Consider the following 26,078-nt stretch of genomic DNA (forward strand, 5'->3'; position numbering starts at 1 on the left):
CACGTGACGCGTTAGCAAGCGGACGCAAAACGGCGACGAAGCCCGTAATGCAGTCTGTCTTGTGAATAGCTCTCAGTAAAACTTTTGCATGTGAAGAATAGGAAGTGCCACACTTATGTAAGAATATTATACACTTATGGTTACACCAAAAGCCTATAATTACGTTAAATAAATGTGGAGACGCGCAGAGCTTTGACGTCATACCCGAAACGATTAACGCCTATAGAGAGAAAAATGCATATAATATAACGTGCCAGTCCTACGTCACGGCATGACCAAAGATAATTTGTACTACGTACCCACCATTTATTCATTTATATGAATAAAGAAAAAATGAAATTAAAGCTAAAGGAATTTACTCTTTGAGCATGAGGGGATTGAAATACAACTAACTTGGAAATTTTGTTTATTTAAGCGTTAGGCCTAAACTGAAAAATTTCGAAATATGAACCTTCAAAATGTACTTCCCCATCCCAGAGTGTTTTTCCAAAAAAAAAAGGCCTAGCCCGTAATGAGTACTCTGAAAATCAAAAAGAACGCGCGTAGTATTTTAATGAAGGGCCACAATTAAGTCATTTTAATAATTACATTCGTGGAACTGACAGTAACTTTTCAAGAAACAAAACTATTTGGTTTTTATCTTATTTTAAATTAAATACTTTGCGTGTTTGTTTCTAAATTGGCAGTTACGCTGCTGTTTGTTCTCGTTTGAAATCAGAAAAAAATTACAGGAGGTAATATTTTTAGAATAATTTTCTCTGAAGTGAAATACTTTTAGCTCGTAAATTGCTATGATGAAATGCGTACTCTTTTGCATTACGATATCAGAAGTATATAATAGATATCTTAGAGTAATTATCATCGATTACACCGGTTTCTTATTGGACTCTTTTCCGCGTTTCAGAGCCGGCGATCGAAAAAATTCCAGTTCGGGTCCGGGCTATTATTTATTATCCAAAAATGCATATACTTAAATCTTAAGCAAGAAAATGTACTGCTCTAAATTTGTATTACTTTATTTATTTAAAAAAAAGTGTTCTTTCTTATATCTCATCCGTCAATGAATACATTGATAACATAAGTTAAGTCGATATCTTCCGAAAAATCATGGCTAGATCATTAAGCCTTTCTTGGCCACAAACTTTACGAAGGTATTTTAAGCTTTTAGCATAACTTAAAATAATTGGGTAAAATTAGGTACACGATGCGCGTTTTTCTGTTTGGACGAATGTATCTAAATCAATTTTATGCTTATTTTCTTTTAATGCTACTCGCATCTGCAATCTCAAAATAATTTCTGTAAATTAGTTCTTTTTATAAAATAACCTTGGCCATCTTGTTGAAATGTTGCCTCCCCGCTTCAGCTGTGGATCCGTTTTCTATCCCACTAAAGAGTTTATGAACTCATTCGTAGGCATTGGCTGAACTATTCCAGGGCAACGTTTCAACAAGTTGGGCAAGCGTAAAGACATTTTATACAATCAACTATTCGGACAAAAATAAACGCAGTGAGATTATAAATATTTCCCTGATTGCTATTTTTACCTCAATTTTATTTCTGTGGGAGCTCTGCCCCCGTATGTTTTTCTCCGTGGGAGCTCTGCCCCCGTGGGAACTCTGCCCCCGTATGTTTTTCCCCGTGGGAGCTCTGCCCCCGTATGGTTTTCCCCGTGAGAGCTCTGCCCCCGTATGTTTTTGCCCGTGGGAGCTCTGCCCCCGTATGTTTTTCCCCGTGGGAGCTCAGCCCCCGTATGTTTTTCCCCGTGGGAACTCTGCCCCCGTATGTTTTTCCCCGTGGGAACTCTGCCCCCGTATGGTTTTCCCCGTGGGAGCTCTGCCCCCGTATGGTTTTCCCCGTGGGAGCTCTGCCCCCGTATGTTTTTCCCCGTGGGAGCTCTGCCCCCGTATGGTTTTCCCCGTGGGAGCTCTGCCCCCGTATGTTTTTCCCCGTGGGAGCTCTGCCCCCGTATGGTTTTCCCCGTGGGAGCTCTGCCCCCGTATGTTTTTCCCGTGGGAGCTCTGCCCCCGTATGTTTTTCCCCGTGGGAACTCTGCCCCCGTATGTTTTTCCCCGTGGGAGCTCAGCCCCCGTATGTTTTTCCCCGTGGGAGCTCTGCCCCCGTATGTTTTCCCCCGTGGGAACTCTGCCCCCAGATGTTTTCCCCCGTGGGAGCTCAGCCCCCGTATGTTTTTCCCCGTGGGAGCTCTGCCCCCGTATGTTTTTCCCCGTGGGAACTCTGCCCCCGTATGTTTTTCCCCGTGGGAGCTCTGCCCCCGTATGGTTTTCCCCGTGAGAGATCTGCCCCCGTATGTTTTTGCCCGTGGGAGCTCTGCCCCCGTATGTTTTTCCCGTGGGAGCTCTGCCCCCGTATGTTTTTCCCCGTGGGAACTCTGCCCCCGTATGTTTTTCCCCGTGGGAGCTCAGCCCCCGTATGTTTTTCCCCGTGGGAGCTCTGCCCCCGTATGTTTTTCCCCGTGGGAACTCTGCCCCCGTATGTTTTTCCCCGTGGGAGCTCTGCCCCCATATGGTTTTCCCCGTGAGAGATCTGCCCCCGTATGTTTTTGCCCGTGGGAGCTCAGCCCCCAGATGTTTTCCCCGTCGGAGCTCAGCCCCCGTATGTTTTTCCCCGTGGGAGCTCTGCCCCCGTATGTTTTTCCCCGTGGGAGCTCAGCCCCCGTATGTTTTTCCCCGTGGGAGCTCTGCCCCCGTATGTTTTTCCCCGTGGGAACTCTGCCCCCGTATGTTTTTCCCCGTGGGAGCTCTGCCCCCATATGGTTTTCCCCGTGAGAGATCTGCCCCCGTATGTTTTTGCCCGTGGGAGCTCAGCCCCCAGATGTTTTCCCCCGTGGGAGCTCAGCCCCCGTATGTTTTCCCCGTGGGAGCTCTGCCTCCGTATGTTTTTCCCCGTGGGAGCTCAGCCCCCGTATGTTTTCCCCGTGGGAGCTCTGCCTCCGTATGTTTTTCCCCGTGGGAGCTCAGCCCCCAGATGTTTTCCCCCGTGGGAGCTCAGCCCCCGTATGTTTTTCCCCGTGGGAGCTCTGCCCCCGTATGTTTTTCCCCGTGGGAGCTCTGCCTCCGTATGTTTTTCCCCGTGGGAGCTCAGCCCCCAGATGTTTTCCCCCGTGGGAGCTCAGCCCCCGTATGTTTTTCCCCGTGGGAGCTCTGCCTCCGTATGTTTTTCCCCGTGGGAGCTCAGCCCCCGTATGTTTTTCCCGTGGGAGCTCAGCCCCCGGATGTTTTTCCCCGTGGGAGCTCTGCCCCAGTATGTTTTTCCCGTGGGAGCTCAGCCCCCGGATGTTTTCCCCCGTGGGAGCTCTGCCCCCGTATGTTTTTCCCGTGGGAGCTCAGCCCCCGGATGTTTTTCCCGTGGGAGCTCAGCCCCCGGATGTTTTTCCCCGTGGGAGCTCAGCCCCCGTATGTTTTTCCCGTGGGAGCTCTGCCCCCGTATGTTTTTCCCGTGGGAGCTCTGCCCCCGTATGTTTTTCCCCGTGGGAACTCTGCCCCCGTATGTTTTTCCCCGTGGGAGCTCTGCCCCCATATGGTTTTCCCCGTGAGAGATCTGCCCCCGTATGTTTTTGCCCGTGGGAGCTCAGCCCCCAGATGTTTTCCCCCGTGGGAGCTCAGCCCCCGTATGTTTTCCCCGTGGGAGCTCTGCCTCCGTATGTTTTTCCCCGTGGGAGCTCAGCCCCCGTATGTTTTCCCCGTGGGAGCTCTGCCTCCGTATGTTTTTCCCCGTGGGAGCTCAGCCCCCAGATGTTTTCCCCCGTGGGAGCTCAGCCCCCGTATGTTTTTCCCCGTGGGAGCTCTACCCCCGTATGTTTTTCCCCGTGGGAGCTCTGCCTCCGTATGTTTTTCCCCGTGGGAGCTCAGCCCCCAGATGTTTTCCCCCGTGGGAGCTCAGCCCCCGTATGTTTTTCCCCGTGGGAGCTCTGCCTCCGTATGTTTTTCCCCGTGGGAGCTCAGCCCCCGTATGTTTTTCCCGTGGGAGCTCAGCCCCCGGATGTTTTTCCCCGTGGGAGCTCTGCCCCAGTATGTTTTTCCCGTGGGAGCTCAGCCCCCGGATGTTTTCCCCCGTGGGAGCTCTGCCCCCGTATGTTTTTCCCGTGGGAGCTCAGCCCCCGGATGTTTTTCCCGTGGGAGCTCAGCCCCCGGATGTTTTTCCCCGTGGGAGCTCAGCCCCCGTATGTTTTTCCCGTGGGAGCTCTGCCCCCGTATGTTTTTCCCGTGGGAGCTCAGCCCCCGTATGTTTTTCCCGTGGGAGCTCAGCCCCCGGATGTTTTTCCCCGTGGGAGCTCTGCCCCAGTATGTTTTTCCCCGTGGGAGCTCTGCCCCCGTATGTTTTTCCCCGTGGGAGCTCTGCCCCCGTATGTTTTTCCCTGGTTTGGCGGGAAAATTTACTTCCATTTAAAACTGCCTCTAGCCTGCGGTAAGATATATTTTAAATACTTATTTCATTATTCTATTTCATTTTGTTTAATAATTTGAAACCGAATATCGTAAGTTACGGTAAGTAACATAATGACATATTTGTATGCCAATAGTCCTTTTTATAAAGTAACGTGGCCATCTGGTTTCAATGTGGCTCTTACGTCAAAGTCTCTTACTTTTACAATGCTACGAGCGCGCTACCGTCGCCAGAAGAATATAAGTTTTAAAAGCGCGCGTGCAAATCGCACGGGCGAAGAATATACTAATAAAGCTGGGTCTTGTGACGTAAGAGCAACATTTTAACAATATGGGCAAGACCACTTGTTATTTTATAAAATCAACTTTTAGCAAAAATGATCACTGAGTTATTGCGCAATCAAGGTTTAATTCTCACTACTTGTGAAGCAAATTACAGGTGGCCGAGTTAAATTGCGTAGGAAGGTGACCGTGGTGGAAAGTCTTTCAAGCCAACAGCTCCCTTCACATGCTATTACAGCACCCCACACAAGGAGAACGCAACCCGTCAAAACTTCAAAAGTCGTGCATGTTCTTACGTACATTTTTCATTGGTTAGACGCTTTAGCGCCTGCTGCCGTCGGAAGGGGAAAATTCGGAAATTGTCTTCCCCCATTTCCGTAAAACATTCAGCGTAAAGGCTCGTCCAATGAAATTTGTACACAACACTGCGTTAGCGTGATTAAAGGCTAGCTTGATCTCCTTGTGTTTGTTGCTCCTAGCCATGGACTAAACAAAACGTTTTGTTTAGTCCATGTCCTAGCTATTACCGTTAACCTCAGCAAGTTTTAATGGAGAGGGGAAACCGAAGAACTCGGACGAAAACAAGGTTTTAAATCACACAATAAATTTCAATGGAGGATTAAAAAATGCCAAAAAATAGGTTCTTAAAAAATTAAAATACATTGACAATCTGAGCAAATTTTAAATTGTAATTAAATTTAATTAGGATTTCATTTAATTCAAGATTAGCTCACTTGTAAAAGTAAAATATCCGTTATTACAGGAAAAAAGAGCCATTAATTGTATAAAAGAAAATTAAGTTTCATATTGTTATTGTATTACCTATAACAATATGAATGTATTAGATATATTATAATTCAAAATTTTATTTTTAATTATTAGGAAAAGACAGGTTGCTGGGTATACAAACCATATTTTCAATCTTTTACTATTTTTCGATGTGACATTCTCAGTTTTATTGGAAATGATGTAAATACGGAAACGTCCCGGTTTTAGCAATCATTCAACCGACCAAAATATGATTCATTTCATGTTTTTGTTTTTAATATTTTTCTTTCGCAATTATTTATATTTTGTAGTAAAAAAATCACTTATTATTTCGTTTATTAAATATTACTATAAATTTATATTTTATTATTTTTAATGACAAAAACTTTCCGAAACTAATATTAAAATTAAAACAGCTTAATCACTGGTTTATCTTTCAAATTTATTTTTATAAAATAATGACGCCTGATTTACGTAAATTTCCGACAGTGGTTTAAATGTTCGTCGTCATCGCGGGGAAAACACAGCGCGTCTTTGTCGAAGGTGAGCCGAATTAAAAGTCAAGAAGGTATTTCATTGTTAATACCCCGAATAAGTAGTAACTCCACGAGAAATAATTATGACGAAGAACGAAATTTTTCTAGAAACACCCAATGAAACATTCACGACGTGTAAACGCTAGAAACTCTTGCGTCAGCGGAGAGAAAAATCCTTGAATGGCTGGTTTCGCAACCACCCCCCTCCCCCCCCCCCCTTACGATATAGCATACAAGAACGCTGAGTACTTTGATGACTGAGAAGGTTTATAGGCTACTTTTGGGCAAATTCCGCGTTACGTCTACGTTTTTGTAAACTGGCGGTAAATAGTCCCTCTACAAAGTTGGATTTTTATGATAAAATTATCGCGTTCAGCAAGCTTTTAGAAGCGTTTATTCGGCTGATAATAATTTATTAACGAAATCAATCGGTTTTCCCCGCTATTTATTGAATCGAGAGAACTATTTCGTTTCGCCGTTGACGCTTCCAAAGTCTTCGTCATACGAGAAGAGCCCGCGTTTCCGGAATCGGCTGGCTGTATCCCTCCGCGCTCATCTAGCGATTCAATTCGCGTCCGTCTCTTCGTTGCACAATGGCGGCCTCGCTTGACGTGTGTTGTTTCGTTCTGTGAGAGAGGTTTCCCACTGAAAGCTATACAGCCTCTTCTAAGGCTGTATTTCGTGTAGTAATTATTCCTATTACTATCCCTCCTTTCAGTTTTAAGTCCCTCGAAAACCTCGTCAGCTTAACAGCAGGTGAGTCGATTTAATTCGTTTATCAGAATCTTTTATTTCGGTTCGCGAGTACTACGACTCAACGATGTACTCGTTCCTTTATTCGAGGGCTTCGACCGGGTTTTAGTTTTGGTGTAGTCAGCCAGCCTAACATCCTGGCGGTACATCTGCCCTTTGTTCGTGATAATATTCGATAATTACGTTACAATTTTAAGGTAAATTTCACCTAATTTATTTATTGATGTGAAAAATAATAGAATCCCCTTAATTAATTAATTTTATATTTAAAACGATATATTTATTTTAAATCGCCGCCAATTTACCATTTTTGTCGATAATTAATTAACTCTTATAGCTACGGTCAACTTTGATTACGCGCAAATTGGCGGTGGTATAGGCAACACTAATTGCGTAACAATTAAGGATGACTCGCGACCTTTTCGTGGATGGTTAATTAATCGTTTCATATCTTCGATACAGGTTTGCCAATTGTGTAACGCTGACGCAACAAATGCAATTCTAAACCAAAAGAATCTATTTTTGCCGTCGTTAATTTTATGAAATTCGAACTTTACACCTTTTATTTCCGTGAAATCGTGACAACATCCGGCGCAACAATATCGCGAGTGAACGTCATTCATGGAATACCAAATCGAGGAATAACGAAATATTAGTCGATAATAAAAAAAAATAATCGTGAACTTTTCGAGCTTCAACTGTGATCTTTCGACGTCGATATTTCTTTCGATCAACAATATAAAAATAGTACAAAGTAACGATAAAACTCGCCAACGACGCCAAGTCGTTAAAAGAAAATCTTAATTTTTTAAACTAAAGAAAATCAAAATATACTTTATAAATTTTAAAAATGAATTTATCTCGTCCGCCACCTTTAAATTTGAATAAAGCGAGATTAAAGCAACGGGAAAACTTGGACAGTAGCAACAGCAACAACATCAACAAATGGTCGAAAAGCGGGAACAACTCGGGCAGTTTGAGTCCAAATTTGCAGCCGGCGACGCCGCCCTCGTTTCCGGGCAGCGGCGAACCCTTCGTCCCTAGTCGAGTCGGAAATTACGTCATTTTAAATCAAATCGAATCCAGCGTCTTGTATCGGTGTATCAATTCTATTACTCATCAGGAATACGTATGTAAAGTAAGTATTGTTTCTTTATTTAGTACAAGGACCCTAATTTACGAAAATACAAACGCTAATTTCCCAAGGTAGCCAGATCTTCCCGTTTCGCGTAACTCCTTGACGATTAAATTTTAAATTTGTTCTCAGTATCGGAGTAGCTAGGAACGGAACCTGGTTATCTGTTTATTTCCTACAAGCGCGTTGTAGGCTTTCAATGATTTTTGCTACTACCCTGGCCCATTTCGAACGCGTTCCGAACCATGGCAATTTGAGACGCCAGGGTTATTGTATTGGGCCTTACGTTGGGGGGAAAAATGCGTTTGAATTAAACGCAAAGGCTTATTACGATGTTATGAATAATATTTTTCCGTGCTAAGGATTTCGCGAATTCGAGGTTTTCTCCCTCTGAAATACCGGTGTCGTTGGAGGACGAGCTCTAACCTTCTCGAGCGAAGGTGAACAGGAAACTGGAAAACGCGCTTTACGTACATTCGCACCAGGCGTCTCACTTTTACCGCGCCATTTTATTACAATTTTAAGTAACTTTCAAATTTCTGATTGTTATTTATACCTGACAACTAATTAATAATAATATTAAAAGCTTTTTTACTGAGATAACCTTTTCAGTACATATTGATAAAATTAGCGAATAAGTAGATTAGTCCATTATGAAAAGGGATAATAAAGCTAAACCCTAAACAAATTTGAAGAAATTTAAAAACTTACTAATAGCTCGTACCGATAGGTCTCGAGGAGCAAACAAAATGACGCAAAACTCGGACCAAATAGATCATCGAGTGAAAAATTAAATTAAGATTGCTTTACAAAAGGGTCTCCGATTTTAAATTATACACCTAACACAAATTCAAGCATAACTAGAATAACAATATTTTAAAACACTTTCTTTAAAACTGTGTAAAGTGGGACAATTTTTAATAATTCATGATGAAAATTAATATTGTCTACCTCAAAGTAAAGCAGGGTTTAAACAGACCTGGAAAACCTGGAAATATCAGTTAATTATACTGTCGACAAAAAGTCAGGGAAATTACAATTAAAAAAAACATGGAAATTTAGGGGTTCTGAAAGTTTTCCGTAATGCGTACAAATTTACATCAATTAGGTTTCTTATACAAAATATATCTACCTTTTTAGACAAATTATAATATTTTACTTTATTACACCTTTTATATGATAATATGGAACCAATTTAGTTTAAATCATGAAATGAGTTACTCTGTAAATCTTTTAAAAAGTTTTTCTTTAGATGAAAGTGACAAGATACTTCATGACTAAAAGTTGTTTATTTATTCAAATTTAACTTCAGCGAGCTTTCGGACCGTGGTCCCTTTTCAAGCTTGTCTATTATAATACTTAGTATGAATCGGATTATTTTGCACCTGGAAATATCTAGTAAATTGGGTTGTACGAACCCTGTAAAGAAACTTATCAACAAACTTAACATGTTGGCCACAAGGGTTAACAAAAGCTAGACACGAATGGCGCCAGTTAGTAGTTACGTTTAAAATAAGTGTTAGCAGATTTAGTTCATACTTCCGTTAAGTATTGAACAGGGTTGCCACTTTTCCGGGTAATAGGGGAATTTTAAAATGGGACTAAACAGACATGGAAATCAATTTTATCTTGAAAGTTACGAAGGTAATTTTACTTCAATTCCGTGACGACTTCCTTAAAAGTTCTGGTCAATTTTTAATCTTTTTTGTAACCTTTATACTAAAATATAAGTTGACGTAAATTTATTAACTTATGATAAAAATAATAGAATGATCTAATTTTTATTTTAAAAAATTAAGGAAAAATTTATACAAATGGTCAGGGTAAAGTAAGAAAATCTGTATCTGAAAATACTGTGGCAACACTGTTAAAATTGAAGTCGTGATTGAGGAAAAAGGTATTGAAATGAAATTTATCTAAATTCAAGTGCGTTTTATCTTGGAAAAAAAACATGATGCCTCGAATGAAAATACAAATGTAAAAATTGTAAGGTTGACGCAATGCATTGAAGGGTCAACTCTTCGGTACGTTGCGTCACCCTTAAAAATTGTGGTTTTTGTAGATCGAGTTTATGTACGCTGTGGTGAGGAGGGGGGGGGGGGAACACGTTTTATACCTTCGACCTTGACGACCAGCTGACGTCAAGGCATCGTTGAAATATTTTAGCTTTAGTACGAAATGGCGTGATCTTAGAAAACACTTATTCGCTGAAATGTTTAATTAAAACGTAACACGTGAAACGTTGAAGGTTATTAAAGCACGCTTAATTGAAGTTTTAAAGTCTAAAATATCTACGTGTCATACTTTGTACCGTGGATACAAATGTATGCTCAATTGAGATGTTGGACTGTTTGACAGCAAAATAATTTTAATTTCAATTCTAATTTTGTTAAATATAAATACACTAAAACATTATATTTTCTTGAATTATTTTTCATGGAAAAGTCGGGGAATTTTAATGTGGGTCTAAAAGTCGGGGAATTTTAATGTGGGTCTAAATGTCGGGGAATTTTAATGTGGGTCTAAATGTCGGGGAATTTTAATGTGGGTCTAAATGTCGGGGAATTTTAATATGGGTCTAAAAGTCGGGGAATTTTAATATGGGTCTAAAAGTCGGGGAATTTTAATATGGGTCTAAAAGTCGGGGAATTTTAATATGGGTCTAAAAGTCGGGGAATTTTAATATGGGTCTAAAAGTCGGGGAATTTTAATATGGGTCTAAAAGTCGGGGAATTTTAATATGGGTCTAAAAGTCGGGGAATTTTAATATGGGTCTAAAAGTCGGGGAATTTTAATATGGGTCTAAAAGTCGGGGAATTTTAATATGGGTCTAAAAGTCGGGGAATTTTAATAAATGGAAAACGTTTATTAAAATATAGGGGAAATATTTAAAAATTTTGGTTTAATAAGTCAGGAGGAAATCTCTAGGAATGGTCTGCGAAAAACCTGGAAAAGTCAGGGAATTTGAATCAAAAGACTGTGACAACCCTGAAACGCAGTTTCGTTTTACGGGATAATTTTGTGCGGATTTCAAAAGTAAAATTTGTGTAGTAAAAATGGGGAAACCCACAAATGTAAAAAAGAGGAACCTTCCTGTTCGAAAACGGACTTCCCTGTCTGCTTAATTACATCATTTATGTAGGAATCAAATTTTTTCCCCTTCCGGAAGGAAAAAATTGTAACTTGTAATTATCAGCTGAAAATGTCTAATTAAAGTTAGGAAATAAAATATTTAAATGGAAATATAAATACATAAATAGTTTTAATTTTCTTAACGTGCGATACAAGTGAAATATTAAAAAAATGAAAATATTCGAGGAATTTAACTCAAAAAATATTGTGGCAACCCTGAAAATAGTAAATGTACCTATATACGTGCAGTCACATTCGCGGTAAAAGTAAGGTTTCGTAATAAATTTTGGCGAGATGGCGGCCACAATTCGAAGGCAGCTCGTATGTTTAGAAATAAATTGACATAAGCCTGTTGCTATGAAGATATTGACGTCACATGCAAGCTACCTATTAGAACGCGATATCAATTTATTTTTGTCAATGATAGTTATGGCCTTATACGAAAAATGGTGTGTTTACGGTGTTATCCGCGTTAGTCCTTGGGCGAAAGATCGTACAAAGACAACATGCAAAATGTGTTGCGCAAACGGCATCGAACGATTTGCGAGCTCTCTTTATCGGCTTCGAGAGTCATTTTCGGGAACCATTTTCCCCCGTGTTCACAGTTTTCCGTCTATTGGAAAGGCCCTTTGATAAAGATTACGCTAGTGATAATATTTTATTTCTACATCATTGCTTAAATTACTTCATATTTCGTTGATAAAGAAAACAGCTCTACCACGCGTATTATATTATTTATAATTGTACTGAAATTAAAAAAATTCTAATAAATATTTAAATCATTTAATTACCAATTTAAATAAATAATATAAAAAAATTACTAATATAATGTAGTACGGAAATTATAAATATAATGTAGTACGGAAATTATAAATATAATGTAGTACGGAAATTATAAATATAATGTAGTACGGAAATTATAAATATAATGTAGTACGGAAATTATAAATATAATGTAGTACGGAAATTATAAATATAATGTAGTACGGAAATTATAAATATAACGTAGTACGGAAATTATAAATGTAATGTAGTACGGAAATTATAAATATAACGTAGTACGGAAATTATAAATATAACGTAGTACGGAAATTATAAATATAACGTAGTACGGAAATTATTAATATGACGTAGTACGAAAATTATTAATATGACGTAGTACGAAAATTATTAATATGATGTAGTACGAAAATTATTAATATGATGTAGTACGAAAATTATTAATATGATGTAGTACGAAAATTATTATTATGACGTAGTACGAAAATTATTAATATAATGTAGTACGAAAATTATTAATATAATGTAGTACGAAAATTATTAATATGACGTAGTACGAAAATTATTAATATGTAGTACGAAAATTATTAATATTATGTAGTACGAAAATTATTAATATAATGTAGTACGAAAATTATTAATATAATGTAGTACGAAAATTATTAATATAATGTAGTACGAAAATTATTAATATGTAGTACGAAAATTATTAATATGTAGTACGAAAATTATTAATATGTAGTACGAAAATTATTAATATGTAGTACGAAAATTACAAATATAATGTAGTACGAAAATTACAAATATAATGTAGTACGAAAATTACAAATATAATGTAGTACGAAAATTACTAATTAGTTAATGTTTTTGTATTAATTGGACTAATAGCTTTAGAAGTTTTGTATATTTCAATCGGTAACTTTCTCCAACATTTATCATCTCCTTTTCAGTAATCAGGGCCTGCTTTTAAACCATGGCCGCCATCTCGATCAAATTTATCGTAAAAGCTTCTGTGATAATTAATAAAATTATTAAGAAATTAAATACTTCAAACCTTTAAAGTGGCTCTTGATTGATTCCTAAACTTCGTATCACTAGACGAGTTTGTTTATCCTGAAAAAATTTGGTTGTGAAAAAATTACTCCAGCCCGTATATTGATAATGCAACTTTCACAATTCACGAATGATTTTAATTTGATTATTACGATGTTTAACACTCATCGTTTTTCTTGACCCAATTAAGATTATTTGTAAAACGAAAGGTTGAGAAATGCGTATTTGTTCACCTTCGCTTAATGATTGAAAATATTAGCTTTAATCAGTACCATAAGTAACCTAATAAGTTAACCAGAAGTATGACGCTTCCCATTGCTTCATTGATAATTTCTTGACCTAACCTCTTTTGGCACTGACACTCACCCAACTCCGACTTGGACTCGCGACTAAACTGAGCAGGCCCGTGCAGAATCCCCGGGGCCCGGTGGAAAAGGGCCCACGATGACGTAATTTGCCCTGGGCTTGAAATGTATCTGCACGGTAAAACTGTGTTCAGGGGCCCCAGAGGTCCTACAATTAATATAAAATCCCATATTTTCCAAAATGTCCTATAACATCCTATATTTTTAGCAAAATCCCCCAAAAGTCCTATAAATTCCTATAATTTTGATATTTTGCCCATTTCAAATCCAGCCACTCACAATTTTCAGTTAAATAGCTAGATTTAGCTATAGGATAAATTTCTATACAAAGTCATTCTAGTCTATACTTTTGTTATTGTTAACGTGGTTAGCTACTAGTATATTTTTGTGATAAAATGGTTAAATAGTTTCTATTTTTAAGTGAAAATCAAAGATTTATTTATCTAAATATATATTTTATTTTTAAATGCATAAGGTTAGTAAATTAAATAGCATATATAGTCCTCTAAAATCCTATAATTTTGTAAAAATAGTCCTATAAAGACCTATATTTTTAGAAATATAATCCTATTTTTCCTATAAAAAAATTGAAGATTTAATTGGGGCCCTGTGTAGTATTATCATCCTTGCTATTTTATTTTCGCTTGTTCCGGGATTTCGTAGTAGGGTAAGAAGAGTAGCGATATGACGTCATTTTACTCAGATTCTGTGGAGTAAAAACGTTTTTCCAAAATTTCGGCCTGTGTAATTTTCAGCAGAGAAATTCTGGCTAGCAGACGACAAAATCCAATTTACTCCTTTACACTTCCTTTTTAAAAGGAGTAAAAAGAGTAGCCCTAATACTCCGGATCAAGCGAATAGTTTTAAGTGGCAGAATAATTAATTCTCAACAGTATAAAAAACGTTTTAGGTTAAAAAGAGTACATTTTTAGTCTGAGAACAGTCGAAAAGAAACCACCTATTAGTATATTTCCGCGTGGGCGTAATGTAGACACTAGGGGCTCTGTACCGAACTAAACCTCGGTTCGGTGATGTATTTGTGAATTTCCATACTTCTGTTATCTGAGGCCTAATTATTGTATTACAACAGGATGAAACGTATCTGTCAAAAGCGCGATTAGCACGAGAAAGATGGCGGATGTTTTAATTTCGTCTTCATTCAGAGCGGCGTGCCACTTAGGTGACCCCGTTTGGTGGCGATGCGCCGCGATCCAGTTGATTGCATTCGTCAAAACCAACAGCTCGCGCGTTGCCAGAAGCGCTGAAATCCAACGGGCGAAATTAGTCAATTGCATTTCTAATTCGCGTCTTGTGAAATATTGATTCGCGATACTTTTGCCGTCTTTCGCCGAATTCCGACTATTCTCGTGACGTCATCATTGCTCCCTATCAGACCCTGCCTTAGAGATATAGCGTCCATCTTGTCTAAGTACCTCGTGAATACCCACCTATACTCACCCGCTTCCCGCGCACTGCTTTTCTGATCGACATTATTACGCCCTCTTTATTGATTTGCGCTTGAATATAATCTTATGCTAATTGACTGATTGTTTTTATGGCCTTTTTTCACACGAACGCGTTGATTTTAGTACCACTTTTATTTTTGCCACACGCCAGGGAAAAGTCGGTGAATTTAAAAAATGGACCTACTCATGTAATTTTAAGAATTTGTAAAATTCAGGGAATTCTAATTTTATCTTGACACTTTTTGAAGGTAATTTTACTCTAGATTTATGACAAATTCTACGATTATCATATATTTCCTTGAAAGTTTGGCTAATTTTTTCAACATTGCAATAACCTTTTTACTGAAATTAAAATTTTATTAACTTTTGATAAAAGTAAAATATAAAATAAATATTTTGGTCTTAAATAGTAAGGAAAAATAACTTAAATGGTTAGGGAAAACAGGGAGTCAGGGAAATTTTGTCTCAAATTTTGTGACAACCCTGTTAGGACTGATTTCATTGTTCGAGCATGGTGGGTTTGGGTGGTAAAAAATACATTCTTGTACATTTGAAAAAAAAGTAACGTTCATTACAATCTAAAAACCGAGGGGTCGTACATTCGAAGAAATAACTTTCCAAGAAATCCGAAATCTATAGCCTGCATTTCATCAAAATCTCGAAATCCGACGAGAAATCGTGAAATCCGGAACAAAAATTAAGAAATCCAAGAATAAATCTTGAAATCTTGGATTTGAAAATTCCGTAAACATTTTTGGTGAAGGTCCGACCTGTCGCTAAAAATAGTTTCGGCAGATAAGAAAATCAATTCAAATTTGTAAAAGTAACTAAAACGAAAGTATGACCAAAATCTGTAATCTAGCGTTTGCAATTTTCCCAATCACATTAACTATTTTTAAATTAAATATTTATTTAATTAAAATTAAATCACTCAAAAAAAAGCATAAAATGATATTTAACATAACAAATTTAATTTGCAATTTGATAAATTATCCAAAAATTTTAAGTTAGATTTGTACGATTGAACAATTTTCTTACGTATATACGAAAGGCGTAGGACTTGAGTAAATGGTTGGGTAGGTCTCTAAATGGATTTTGAAATATGTGACTTAGCAAATGTTGACATAAATGAAAGATAAATAATATTGAAACTATTGATAAGATGAAAAATATTGCGAAAAAACTATTGTTCTTGTACATATTTCTTAATAATAATATAACCAAAATTAAGCAACAAAGTGTTACTCGTGTAATATGCTAATTTCAATTTAAAAATAATTTTTCAAAGCTTAAATTTTAAGTGATATCAGAAAACTAATAAATATATTTCTAGTGATAACTTAATTTGAAATTCATATAATATTTACGTCGATATTGCGCCAAAATAAATTGTTCCGATCTTATAGGTAGTCTAACTAACCTAATAAGTTACAGGGTTAAGCGGGGCTAAAGTACCCAGGCCCGGGCCTCCGAAAGGGGCCCGGGTGCCTAACCAAACTTTTCTGACTGTTTCCAAAAAAACAATTTTGGATTAAAACAATTTTTGGAGTGAGCCGGGCCCTGATAACGCTTACCTGGGGTCCGAAATTCCTAGCGCCGGCCCTGATAAGTTAGACGTAAAGTCTAAATCCAAATTTAATGAAAATGTATTAACTTTCTTCTTTAATAGACGAAATATATTTCGAGATTATTAACGCATCGTTTCTCTTTCTTTAGGTGATAGCGTCGGATCGCGTCAGGGATAGTCTGTCCGGACACTTCCGGCTGGACTGCCACCCGCGCGTCAACAGCGTCGAAGAGGTGCTGATGGGCGAGTCCAGAGCCTACCTCATCTTCAGCCCGTCGTTCGGAGATCTCCACTCGCACATCAGGACCAAACGGCGGCTCCGAGAACTAGAGGCCGCCGCCTACTTCCGCCAGGTGGCCGAGGCCGTGGCCGCCTGCCATCAGGCCGGAATCGTCCTCAGGGACCTCAAACTCAGAAAGTTCGTCTTCAAAGATCCGCAAAGGTACTTCACACCCCCTTACACTCGCCATGTGGGCTCTGTCAACTTTCATTTTGTTATTTCACGTTATTGTTTGAAGGAATAATAATCAGCTAGGCACCACCTTAGGCTCATTAAGGAGAAACCGAAGAGCTCGGGGGGATAACCCCTTTAACCCAGTGGCGTAACGACAAATTTTGGGCTCCCCCACAGGATATCAAAAGGCCTTAATAAAAAACAATTTTTTTTATTTACTCCATTTTTACAAGTTATCTGAAAATATTGGGGATATTTGCCAGATTTCTACATTTTTAATTTTTTACCAATAGTTAAAGCGTAATTTTTTAATTATTTAAAAATTTAAATAAATTAAAAAATCAATACTTAAAACGAAAGGGCTCCATATTTGGTGAAAATGTCATGGGCCCGCGGGGTCTGCGGGTCCTTAGTTACGCCACTGCTCAATCTCAAGGCAGAACGAGTAGTTTCGAGTTTTCACCCAGTGCCACAAGCTAACTGGTGCTAACCACCCCGATTTGGTGGTCGATCCCAGCTTGTGGCACTGGTTGAAAACTCCTCCCCACTGGTTAAAGGGGTTGTCCAGCCGAGCTCTTCGGTTTCCCCTTTTCATAAAATTTATTGAGGTGAACGGTACTAGTGAGTGTAGGTAGCTGTTGGCTCGCGTAGCGCAACACCACCCTCCTACGCGTTGTAAGCCGGCCACCTGTTACGAAGGACCCGTATTTCGAGTAGATGCCGCTTGTAAGAACCTTGGATGCAAACAATTAAATTCGGGCAGAAATTTGAAATTCGTTGATCCACTATAAATATTGAAGTATATGTTCCCTTTATCGTCATATTTAAGTATCTACTCCCTTTAACGTCATTAATTACGGTTATTATCTAGAAATTTAATATTAAAATATCTTATAAATTAGCAACCATTCGTTCTCCGTACATGGTTTAATATCAGGGTTGACAATTTTTGATTTTTTAAAAAAAATCAAATAAACGATTTTTTTAATTAATTTTTTTTATTTTAATAAAATTTCAAAGTTTTATATAATTTTAGTATAATAATTTTACATAAAACAAATGTTTTAATTTTTAAAGACTTAATCTATATAGATGTATAATGCATTTATTAAATTTAAGCTAATAATAATATAGAAGTTTTTATTTTTTAACATATTTGACTACTTTACAAATAAAATTCGTTGGAATCCCCATCCACAGGTAGAATCCAATGTAACATTAGGGGGGAAGTACAAGAAAGATGGTTTAAACCTAAATTATAGCAAATACTATGTTATAAAAATTGGTAAAAATCGGCCAACCCTGCGGTGTATTATGGCGCTTAATCTCTCAAAACAATAATACGGGGGGGGGGGGGGGATACGTATATGAAACCTTTTTATTATCGGAAATTGGAATCGCAACCAAATGTTTCTGCGGATAATGAATGTGAAATAAATACGAGAGTGAAACTGATTTAATTGCAGTCACGAAAATATGAAATCAAAGGCGTACGAGTGTGGATTTCCCCAGCTTGGCGATTCGGGGAATACGTGCCAAAGAAAATGACCGTATCTCTTATTTTATTTCGTAAGCTCACTTATTGCTTTTCGCATTTTTGCAAATTTCCCGACAGTTTATCTCCCTTATTTGTGTTAGTGGTTATTCTGAAAATGGGGGAGACCCGTTTGCCGAGCAGTTCGTCGAACCCGTCCCCGTGACCCCGCACCAAACTATCTCGCCGATTGGATACCCCCCTTTTTCAATTTCCATTTCTTTATCGCAGAGTTTTTTCGTATTCTTTCAATATAAATTACCAAAAAATAAAAATAATGCGTTTAGCGTATCGTTCTTTTTACAATTTTATTTTAATTTGTAATTGCGTAAAATCTAATGGAATTTTTTTAATGTGGGTATTTTCATTGAAATTCTTTGATTACGAAATTTCCAGCTGCGTAATTAGTACAGAGTAGAAGTACTAGCGGAAGTATATGATATCCCTTATAAGTATCCTTCTAGGGCTTTAAAATGAAACGTGTATCTTAACAGGCTCAACGCGGATTCTCTTGGTTGCGGATTTCTCGATAAACCGCGGTTGTTCAAAATTTACCACGCGTATTAATTCTTCTCCTAACCATGTAAAATTTAGAAATTACACTGCGTAGGAATATGTACTAATTAATAAATCATTTTCCTTCTGTAATAGTTTTAGAAACTATTTGATTAATTTCACCCGGACTATTTTTTCTTCCAATAAACATTTTTTAACATGTTTTAAGCTAATAATATTAGCAGTATATTTAGATAAATACTTTTCTCGTATACACTTCAGATACTAGTAAATATACAAAATAGTTAAGGTTTAGAAAACGCTCGAAAACTCTCAAAAATTTGTAGGCTCGATATTAATTCAAAATAAGCACTGAGAATATGTATAAATATTTTCAATTGCAACCTAGAAAGGAAAAATTTCTAGTGCAATAAACGCTTCAATAAAACAACTTCAATGAAATCGCCAAGAAGTAATATTTCCGAGAGATACAGAACCGGCAAGTTACTGTTTATATAGTCCTTGTTGAAATAATGTAAACTTTTCACTTGTACGGTATGCAACAAGTGTATCCTTTTAACCAGGTAGCTTTTTTCTGCGTATTAAGGCTTAGCAAAAACACGACGTTGTATTTACAGGTGAAGTGTCCATTATTCAACAAGCACTGACTTGCAGGTCCTGGCTCTCGGAAATATTACTTCTTGGCGATTTCCTTGAAGATGTTTTATAGAAGCGCCTATTTGGGCAAAGATATTTTCCGAATTGAGGTTCGTTTATCAGTTGTACCTGCCTGTTTTATCGCAATTCGGGCAAATAAAATCAATAGTTGTTTCTATAAATTCAGCTACGCTTGCCGAACTTGTTTTTTATATTTTCTGTTACGTCACGATGTCATGGCTTTATTAGAATAGTTTTGACACGCGCGGTTTGCACGCACACGTGTAAACTCGAGGTTTCTCGCGCGCTCGTAATATTACCAAAGTTTAAGTTGTGACGTAGTAGCTACATTCAAACAAGAAGGCCACGTTTTTATAAGAACACCAATTGCGTATTATTTAAAATCGATTTTAAAATACATTTATCTATTACAAAATTTCCTTTTCTAAGATTACAAAAGCAGGGTAATTTTATGAAATATTACAAAAGTCAGGGAATTAACTTCAGTTTCAAATGAAAAATATTTACTAAAATATAGGACAAAATTTTAAATTTAGGCGTAAAAAAATGTCAGCGAAAATTGGTAAAAATCAGGAAATTTGAATAAAAAACTAGCAATCCCGAAAAGAGTATGGAAATTAAAATTTAAGCGCGAGGTAGCGATACTAACGAGATAGCGAACGTCTGGTATAAGATAGTGTAGACTCCATCGTTTGACGCGTACACGTAAATTGCTCAACTTCGCTTTCGCTGTGATTTGTAATTTTTTTGAATGTCAAATTTCGCAAGTCGTAGTTCTTCCTGCGAAGAGAACGAAGCATTATTTCGCCGTATCGGCCGCTATTATGAAAAGTGTTTCTCCCCCAACTGCTATTCCACGAAATTTCCACGGAAAATCTCTCGCCTTATCACCATTAGTTCCATTAAGTCTGTTATTTTATCGTGTAATTATATTTTACCGCGATTATTGCTACCGTAATAGTGAGGTTAAGCACGTATTGTGAAACGCGCACGGCAAGCTGGGTTGCTTTATTAACTTGATAATGTACGATATTTTATGATTTGGTAGGGAGCTGTTGGCTCGCGTGGCTTGCAGGGCATGCCACCACCCTCCTACGCATTGTAACCCGGCCACCTGAATTAAAGGCTTTAAAAGTCGCTCGATGACTTAGGCCTAAGGTGGTGCCTTGGGTATTAGCCTAGCTGATTATTATTATTATTTATTAGATAATTGCAAGTTTAAATATTAGTTTGTTTTCAATATACCCGACTTGATTTAAGCGGTATTTAAAATTTTGATTTATCTTAAGTATAACTTCGGTCACAAAATAACGTCAATATTCTAAAAAAATCAAATCTGTAATTTTCGGCTTTGGTACGAGATTTTGAATTTTTAGGATCTAGAAAGTTAGAAACGCTGAAAAAGGGTTAACTAGGGCACGGCCAACTTGGACACTCGTGCAATAGCGGCCATTTCATTCGCCGAAATTCCATGAACGAGGATTTTCCCGCTATAAACTATCGGCGTTCAGCGCCACGCTAGTTTTTATATTGGCTTCAATGCAAAAACTATTCTAAAAATAATTTTCCGCTAGGGGAGCTCAGAGCCGAGTGATATATTTGTTCGTAAGTTAACATAGAAACTTCAACGAATGGGTTCTATTTCTGTTCGTAAGCGAGTGTCAAAACGTTGACCGTGACTAGGGAAAAACGCCCCTACGTTGAGAGTCGACGCTAAAAATCCCCGTTGGGCCTAATGAAATATTTTTGCGTCGGTCACTCGGTGCACCGGCATCGCGTCTTTTTCGCCCCAGACTCTCGATAACGGAAATTAATGTTTTGCCCGTTTTATGTAGAATTCAAATTGTTCTAGTTTGTCGAAATAATTTTTGTGGCAACGGCACTGCTCACTGTTTTCCCAGGAAGTGAGGGGAGGGTAGTTTCCCGGCACTTCCGATTATTTTCGTCACGCTGTCTGTCACCCGCTTCTCGAAAATGGAGAAATAGGCACTTGTTATTTTCCGAGTTAAACCAATTCATTCGCAATCATAATTTTTACGCAACTGTATGTATGACGGAATGAGGAGAGAAACCGGTGCTCGTCGTATCATGCTATCCTACAACCCGATACTTGGAATTTCTACTGTTTCACTGTAACAAATTCGGAGTGCATTTGTTAAAAAATTGGGATTTTCTCGGTTTTAAAAAAAAATTGAATTTCTCGGTTTAAAAAAATTAAATGGAATGTCTCGGTTTTTCAAAAAAATGGAATGTCTCGGTTGTTCAAAAAAATGGAATGTCTCGGTTTTCCAAAAAAATGGAATGTCTCGGTTTTCCAAAAAAAAATGTTTTTTTAAATTTAAAAATTCCAATTAATTTTTTTTTAAAAACCGAGAAATTCCAGATTGTTTTTTAAACTGAGAAATTCCAATATTAAAATTTTAATTTCTCCTTTTTAAAAAACAATTTTGGAATTTCTCGGTTTTTCAAAAATAAAAATTTCTCAATTAAAAAAATTTAATTTCTCGTTTTTAAAAACAATTTGTAATTTATCGTTTTTTTCAAAAATTATTTATCGGTTTTTCAAAAACCACTGAGTTTTTCAAAAAAAATAATTTGAAATTTGGGTTTTCATTTTTTTAAATTTCTCGGTTTTTCAAAATATATTATGGAAATTCTTGGTTTTTCAAAGAATATTTTGAATTTTTCGTTGAATTTTTTTTCGGTAGCGATTTAGGAAAATTTTCGAAGTAACTTTTATTTTGATATTGCTAAACCCTTTTCGAAGAATTAAATTTCGCTCGCTTCAAAAATTCGACATTCGAGAAATGCTTTACCCCTCTATAGCGTTCAGCATCTTGATGGTATTTTAACGCCCTTAAACTGGAAGAAAAGATAATCTACTTTTTAAGAATGAACAAAACCGTCATCCGCGAAGCGTAACGGTCTTTTGGAGTGATAACTAATTCCTGTAACGCTAAGCTCTGGGCGAACTATAGCTTGGCGAGTTCCTGTCCCGTTGCGTACCTTTGTTTCGCTGACCGTACGAAGAGTAACACCCTCTTGGTGGCTTCTTCTGAGGGAAACATTTATCCTAAAAGCGCTTCCTCGTCTGCTTCCGCTTTTTTATATCGGCGACACAATAGGGCGTTTTTATTTCCGCGAAACGTGCTCCTCTCACGGAACCGAACCGTGACACGAACAGGAGGCAGAATTGAGTTTCATTAGGTCCGTAATAATTTGGATCACTAACTGGATAATCTACGCCAGAGGTTATATGTTTGGTAGCTTCCCGGAACTTTACCGGAATTAGAGGAGGAAACGTAGGGAGTCGTATAGACGAATATAAAAAACCATTCAAATATGGTAATCTTAGAGGGAAGAGACTCCGTGTTTGGTTTGCTTTAGATCCTAGTACACGCATGCGCATTTAAGATTTTGAGGTTTTCATTTTATTTAAAGGCAGTATAATCTTTAAAGGAATTTGGGGCAATACATAATTCCCTCCCCTCATTTTCTAACCACGTGTGAAATAGTGGTTTTTGAGGAATTATCCCACTAAAAGTATCCTCTCTTTGATAGTGCTTAAATTTCTCATATCTACTAGAACGCGTTTCGTAAAACTAAAACCACGTACCTCATTATTAAGAAATTATATTTGAATAAATATCCAAACTATAATGACAATAATTAATTTATAGCTCTGATATTGTTGTTTATATGTTAATTAAGGGTACATTTAAAAAATAAACGCTAAATATGAAACAATAAAGGTTTCAAGTGAGAAAACCTCTTCAGGGCGGGCACGCTTCCTCTGATAGAAGAATTGGGTGTTTCTACTATTGTTCTAGAATAGCGCCATGAGCGAGAAAAGAGAAGCTATGGCGCACCCTCCCAAACAAGGAGGGTTGTACTCCTTTTAAATAAGTTCGCTTTAATGTATAGTTTGTGTGAAGGTTTAAATAGATAATAAATTTCAAAATACCTAGTCAAAATGGAAATAAAGATGTAAGCTTTAACGACAGTGACGAGCTAAGAACGCTAGGCCTAATGTAGTCCGTTTAGTATTTGTATAGAAATCTCTCCAATACTTGACTTTACGGCGTTACAACCGGCGCTGCCGTAAAAGCACCAAGCTCTCCATTTATTTTCGGGTCCAATAATTATTCGTCCAAGGTCTTACGAAGCGTCTCAATGTCTTCTCTCCACGGCCCAGCGTTGCCAGATCGAAAACATGAAATTATCGTATCTAATCCAAAAAAAATTATTGATTTTCCTGGAATATTATCGCACATTCCTTTTTAGCGCTAAATTTGAATTCGTACATAAATGCATTGAATTTAGATGTTTTTTTTAAAGCACTACTCGAGCTTTATTTCAGGGAAATAAACAAATTGCCTATCATTATAAGCTGAACTTAATGTTTAAAAATGTATAAAAAATGCGGTAACAGCTAGGAGTAATAAACGCACACTTAGGACTACGCAGCACGTTCGGCGTAAAATGTGTATCATTCATTTTTAAGTAGAAGTTATATAAATTAATAATAAAATTTAAACCGTTCGTTGGTATTTCTAAAAATTATCGTACGTTGAGGCACAATTATCGAAATAATGGTACGATATCGTACGCTATGAAAATTATAGTACGCATTAAAAATTTTGATGAAATTATCGCACTGTGCGATAATTATCGTACGTTTGGCAACGCTGCGGCACCTAGGAGCAACAAACTAGACCCCGACGCCGCGAAATTTTGGTCGGCGGCGGCGAGCCGGTCAATTTTAGTCGGCGGCGCGAACGGTGTGCGCCGATTTTTTTTGTCGGCGGCGGCGTTGGCTTAAAATACATCGGCAAATCAACCTACCTGTGGTCCTGCTCCTGGTTTAATTTATTCCAAGTATAGGCTCATATAACTCATAAGTATGCCACTGTACCTTTATTCCATTCAAAAATCTTCACTAACGGTTTGTTTCACCACGAACCAGTAAAAAGGTGGAATACGTTAGAATTTAACCTTTTTATTCATCCTAGTAATTTTGTGAGTCACACTATTGGCTAATAACTAATTTATTTAAGCCTATCATGGAAAACCTCTTAATTGAGAAGGAATTTTTTGTATCGGAATTTTAGTCAGCCCAATGTAGCTTCAGTGAAATTTATAAACTCGCTCGGTTTGTGCGGATGAAGTTAAATAATGAGTAGTTAAGAAAAATAAAAGGTTGGGGAAAATTACCAATACGGTTCAGTGATCGCTTTCCGAAAATGGAACAAGTCGATGTCGTTATTAAAACCCATACCAATTAAGCCTAGAAGAGTAGGGCCGACTAAAATTTCAAATCGGCGGCGGCGTTGAAAAAAATTCGGCGTCGGCGGCGTCGGGGTCTACAACAAACGCAATGAGAACGCAACTAGTCTTAAAATACGCTAACGCAGTGTTGTGTACAAATTTCATTTGACGAACCTTTAAGCTGAACGTTTGCGAATTTCCCCCTTCAGACGGCAGCAGGCGCTAAAGCGTCTAACCAATGAAAATTGTACGCAAGAAAATGCACGACTTTTGTCATGTTGCGTTCTCCTGGTGTGGGGTGCTGCCACGGACTAGACTTTCACCTCATATCACACTCTTATTTCTCAATTCGAAATTTTAATGTATCTTTTCTCAAATGAAAGTAGAAATATGGCCGTCATATTAAGTAGATTACGTACTTTTGCATTTAAATTTTAATTTAATTTTCTTTGTTTATAGAACGCTCCTCAAACTAGAATCTGTGGATGACAGCGTCGTACTCGAGGACGAAGACAGCGAAGATTGGCTAGAAGACAAGCACGGGTGTCCGGCGTACGTCAGTCCGGAGATCCTCGAGACCAGGGGCGCGTACTCGGGCAAGGCCGCCGACTGTTGGAGCTTGGGCGTGATGCTGTACACGATGATGGTCGGCCGCTATCCTTTCCACGACGCCAACCCCGCGCTGCTATTCAACAAAATCAAATGCGGTACTTACACTCTTCCCGACACGTTGTCGTCGAAGGCGAAGTGCGTGATTCGCAGCCTCCTCAGAATGGACCCTTCGGAAAGGCTGACGGCCGAAGAAGTCCTAGATCATCCCTGGTTTAAAATACTGGATTTGAAGCGGCCCAATTTCGGTCTCAATAGTTCCGATTTAGCGCGAAACCCGGCGAACGGGACGTGCCAGCACGCGGCGGCCCGAAGTCGCGACGACGCTAAAGTACCTGATCAAACAGTTCCCGACTTGGCCATTCCCGAAGACGCCTCCTCGATGTTCTCGTAATGGGAACGCGAAACTGTATCAAATTAATTAGGATTTAAAAAATTTTCTAGTTGCTAAAAAGACTTTGCGTAACGAATTTCCTCCCTTTCAATTGTTATTAACGGTTAAATAAAAAAACTTTTAGTGTTATTCAAATTTTCCTATTGGTACGTATAACGTAACTACCTGAAGACCAGACTACAACTGAAAGATGATAACTAATATTTGTCGTGAAAGTGACCCAATTAGCCACTGCGCTTACATTGCCATCATCTGCCTGAAATTATATCTTTACATTCTGTTCCTAATAAAAACTTATTGACGTTTGGTTCATATAACGCCTATTATTTATTAATTTTTAAAAACCTTTCGTAGTAATAGACGCTTCAGTAAGGCCTGATAGTCGGAGCGTCGATTCGAAAACCG

General features: G+C 38.0%; 1 protein-coding gene across 3 annotated transcripts; it reads left to right on the forward strand.

The window, feature by feature from the left end:
* The first annotated feature begins 5,974 nt into the window (after nucleotides 1–5,974).
* Nucleotides 5,975–25,990, forward strand: LOC149942982 (tribbles homolog 2-like). 3 transcript variants are annotated; one of them, XM_090176904.1, is made up of 4 exons: nucleotides 5,975–5,997; nucleotides 7,206–7,881; nucleotides 16,391–16,683; nucleotides 25,130–25,990. In XM_090176904.1, exons 2-4 carry the CDS (start codon nucleotides 7,594–7,596, stop codon nucleotides 25,671–25,673), a joined length of 1,125 nt encoding a protein of 374 aa, XP_090033030.1. In that variant the 5' UTR covers nucleotides 5,975–5,997; nucleotides 7,206–7,593; the 3' UTR covers nucleotides 25,674–25,990. The 3 variants fall into 3 exon arrangements, with proteins under 3 accessions (XP_090033030.1, XP_090033028.1, XP_090033029.1); XM_090176902.1 differs by lacking the exon at nucleotides 5,975–5,997 and adding an exon at nucleotides 6,028–6,746; XM_090176903.1 differs by lacking the exon at nucleotides 5,975–5,997 and adding an exon at nucleotides 6,817–6,940.
* Nucleotides 25,991–26,078: the final 88 nt, after the last annotated feature.

This window comes from Leiobunum rupestre, chromosome 6 (assembly GCF_980474605.1).
Source record: "Leiobunum rupestre chromosome 6, qqLeiRupe1.1.hap1, whole genome shotgun sequence".
Taxonomy (NCBI): domain Eukaryota; kingdom Metazoa; phylum Arthropoda; class Arachnida; order Opiliones; family Sclerosomatidae; genus Leiobunum; species Leiobunum rupestre.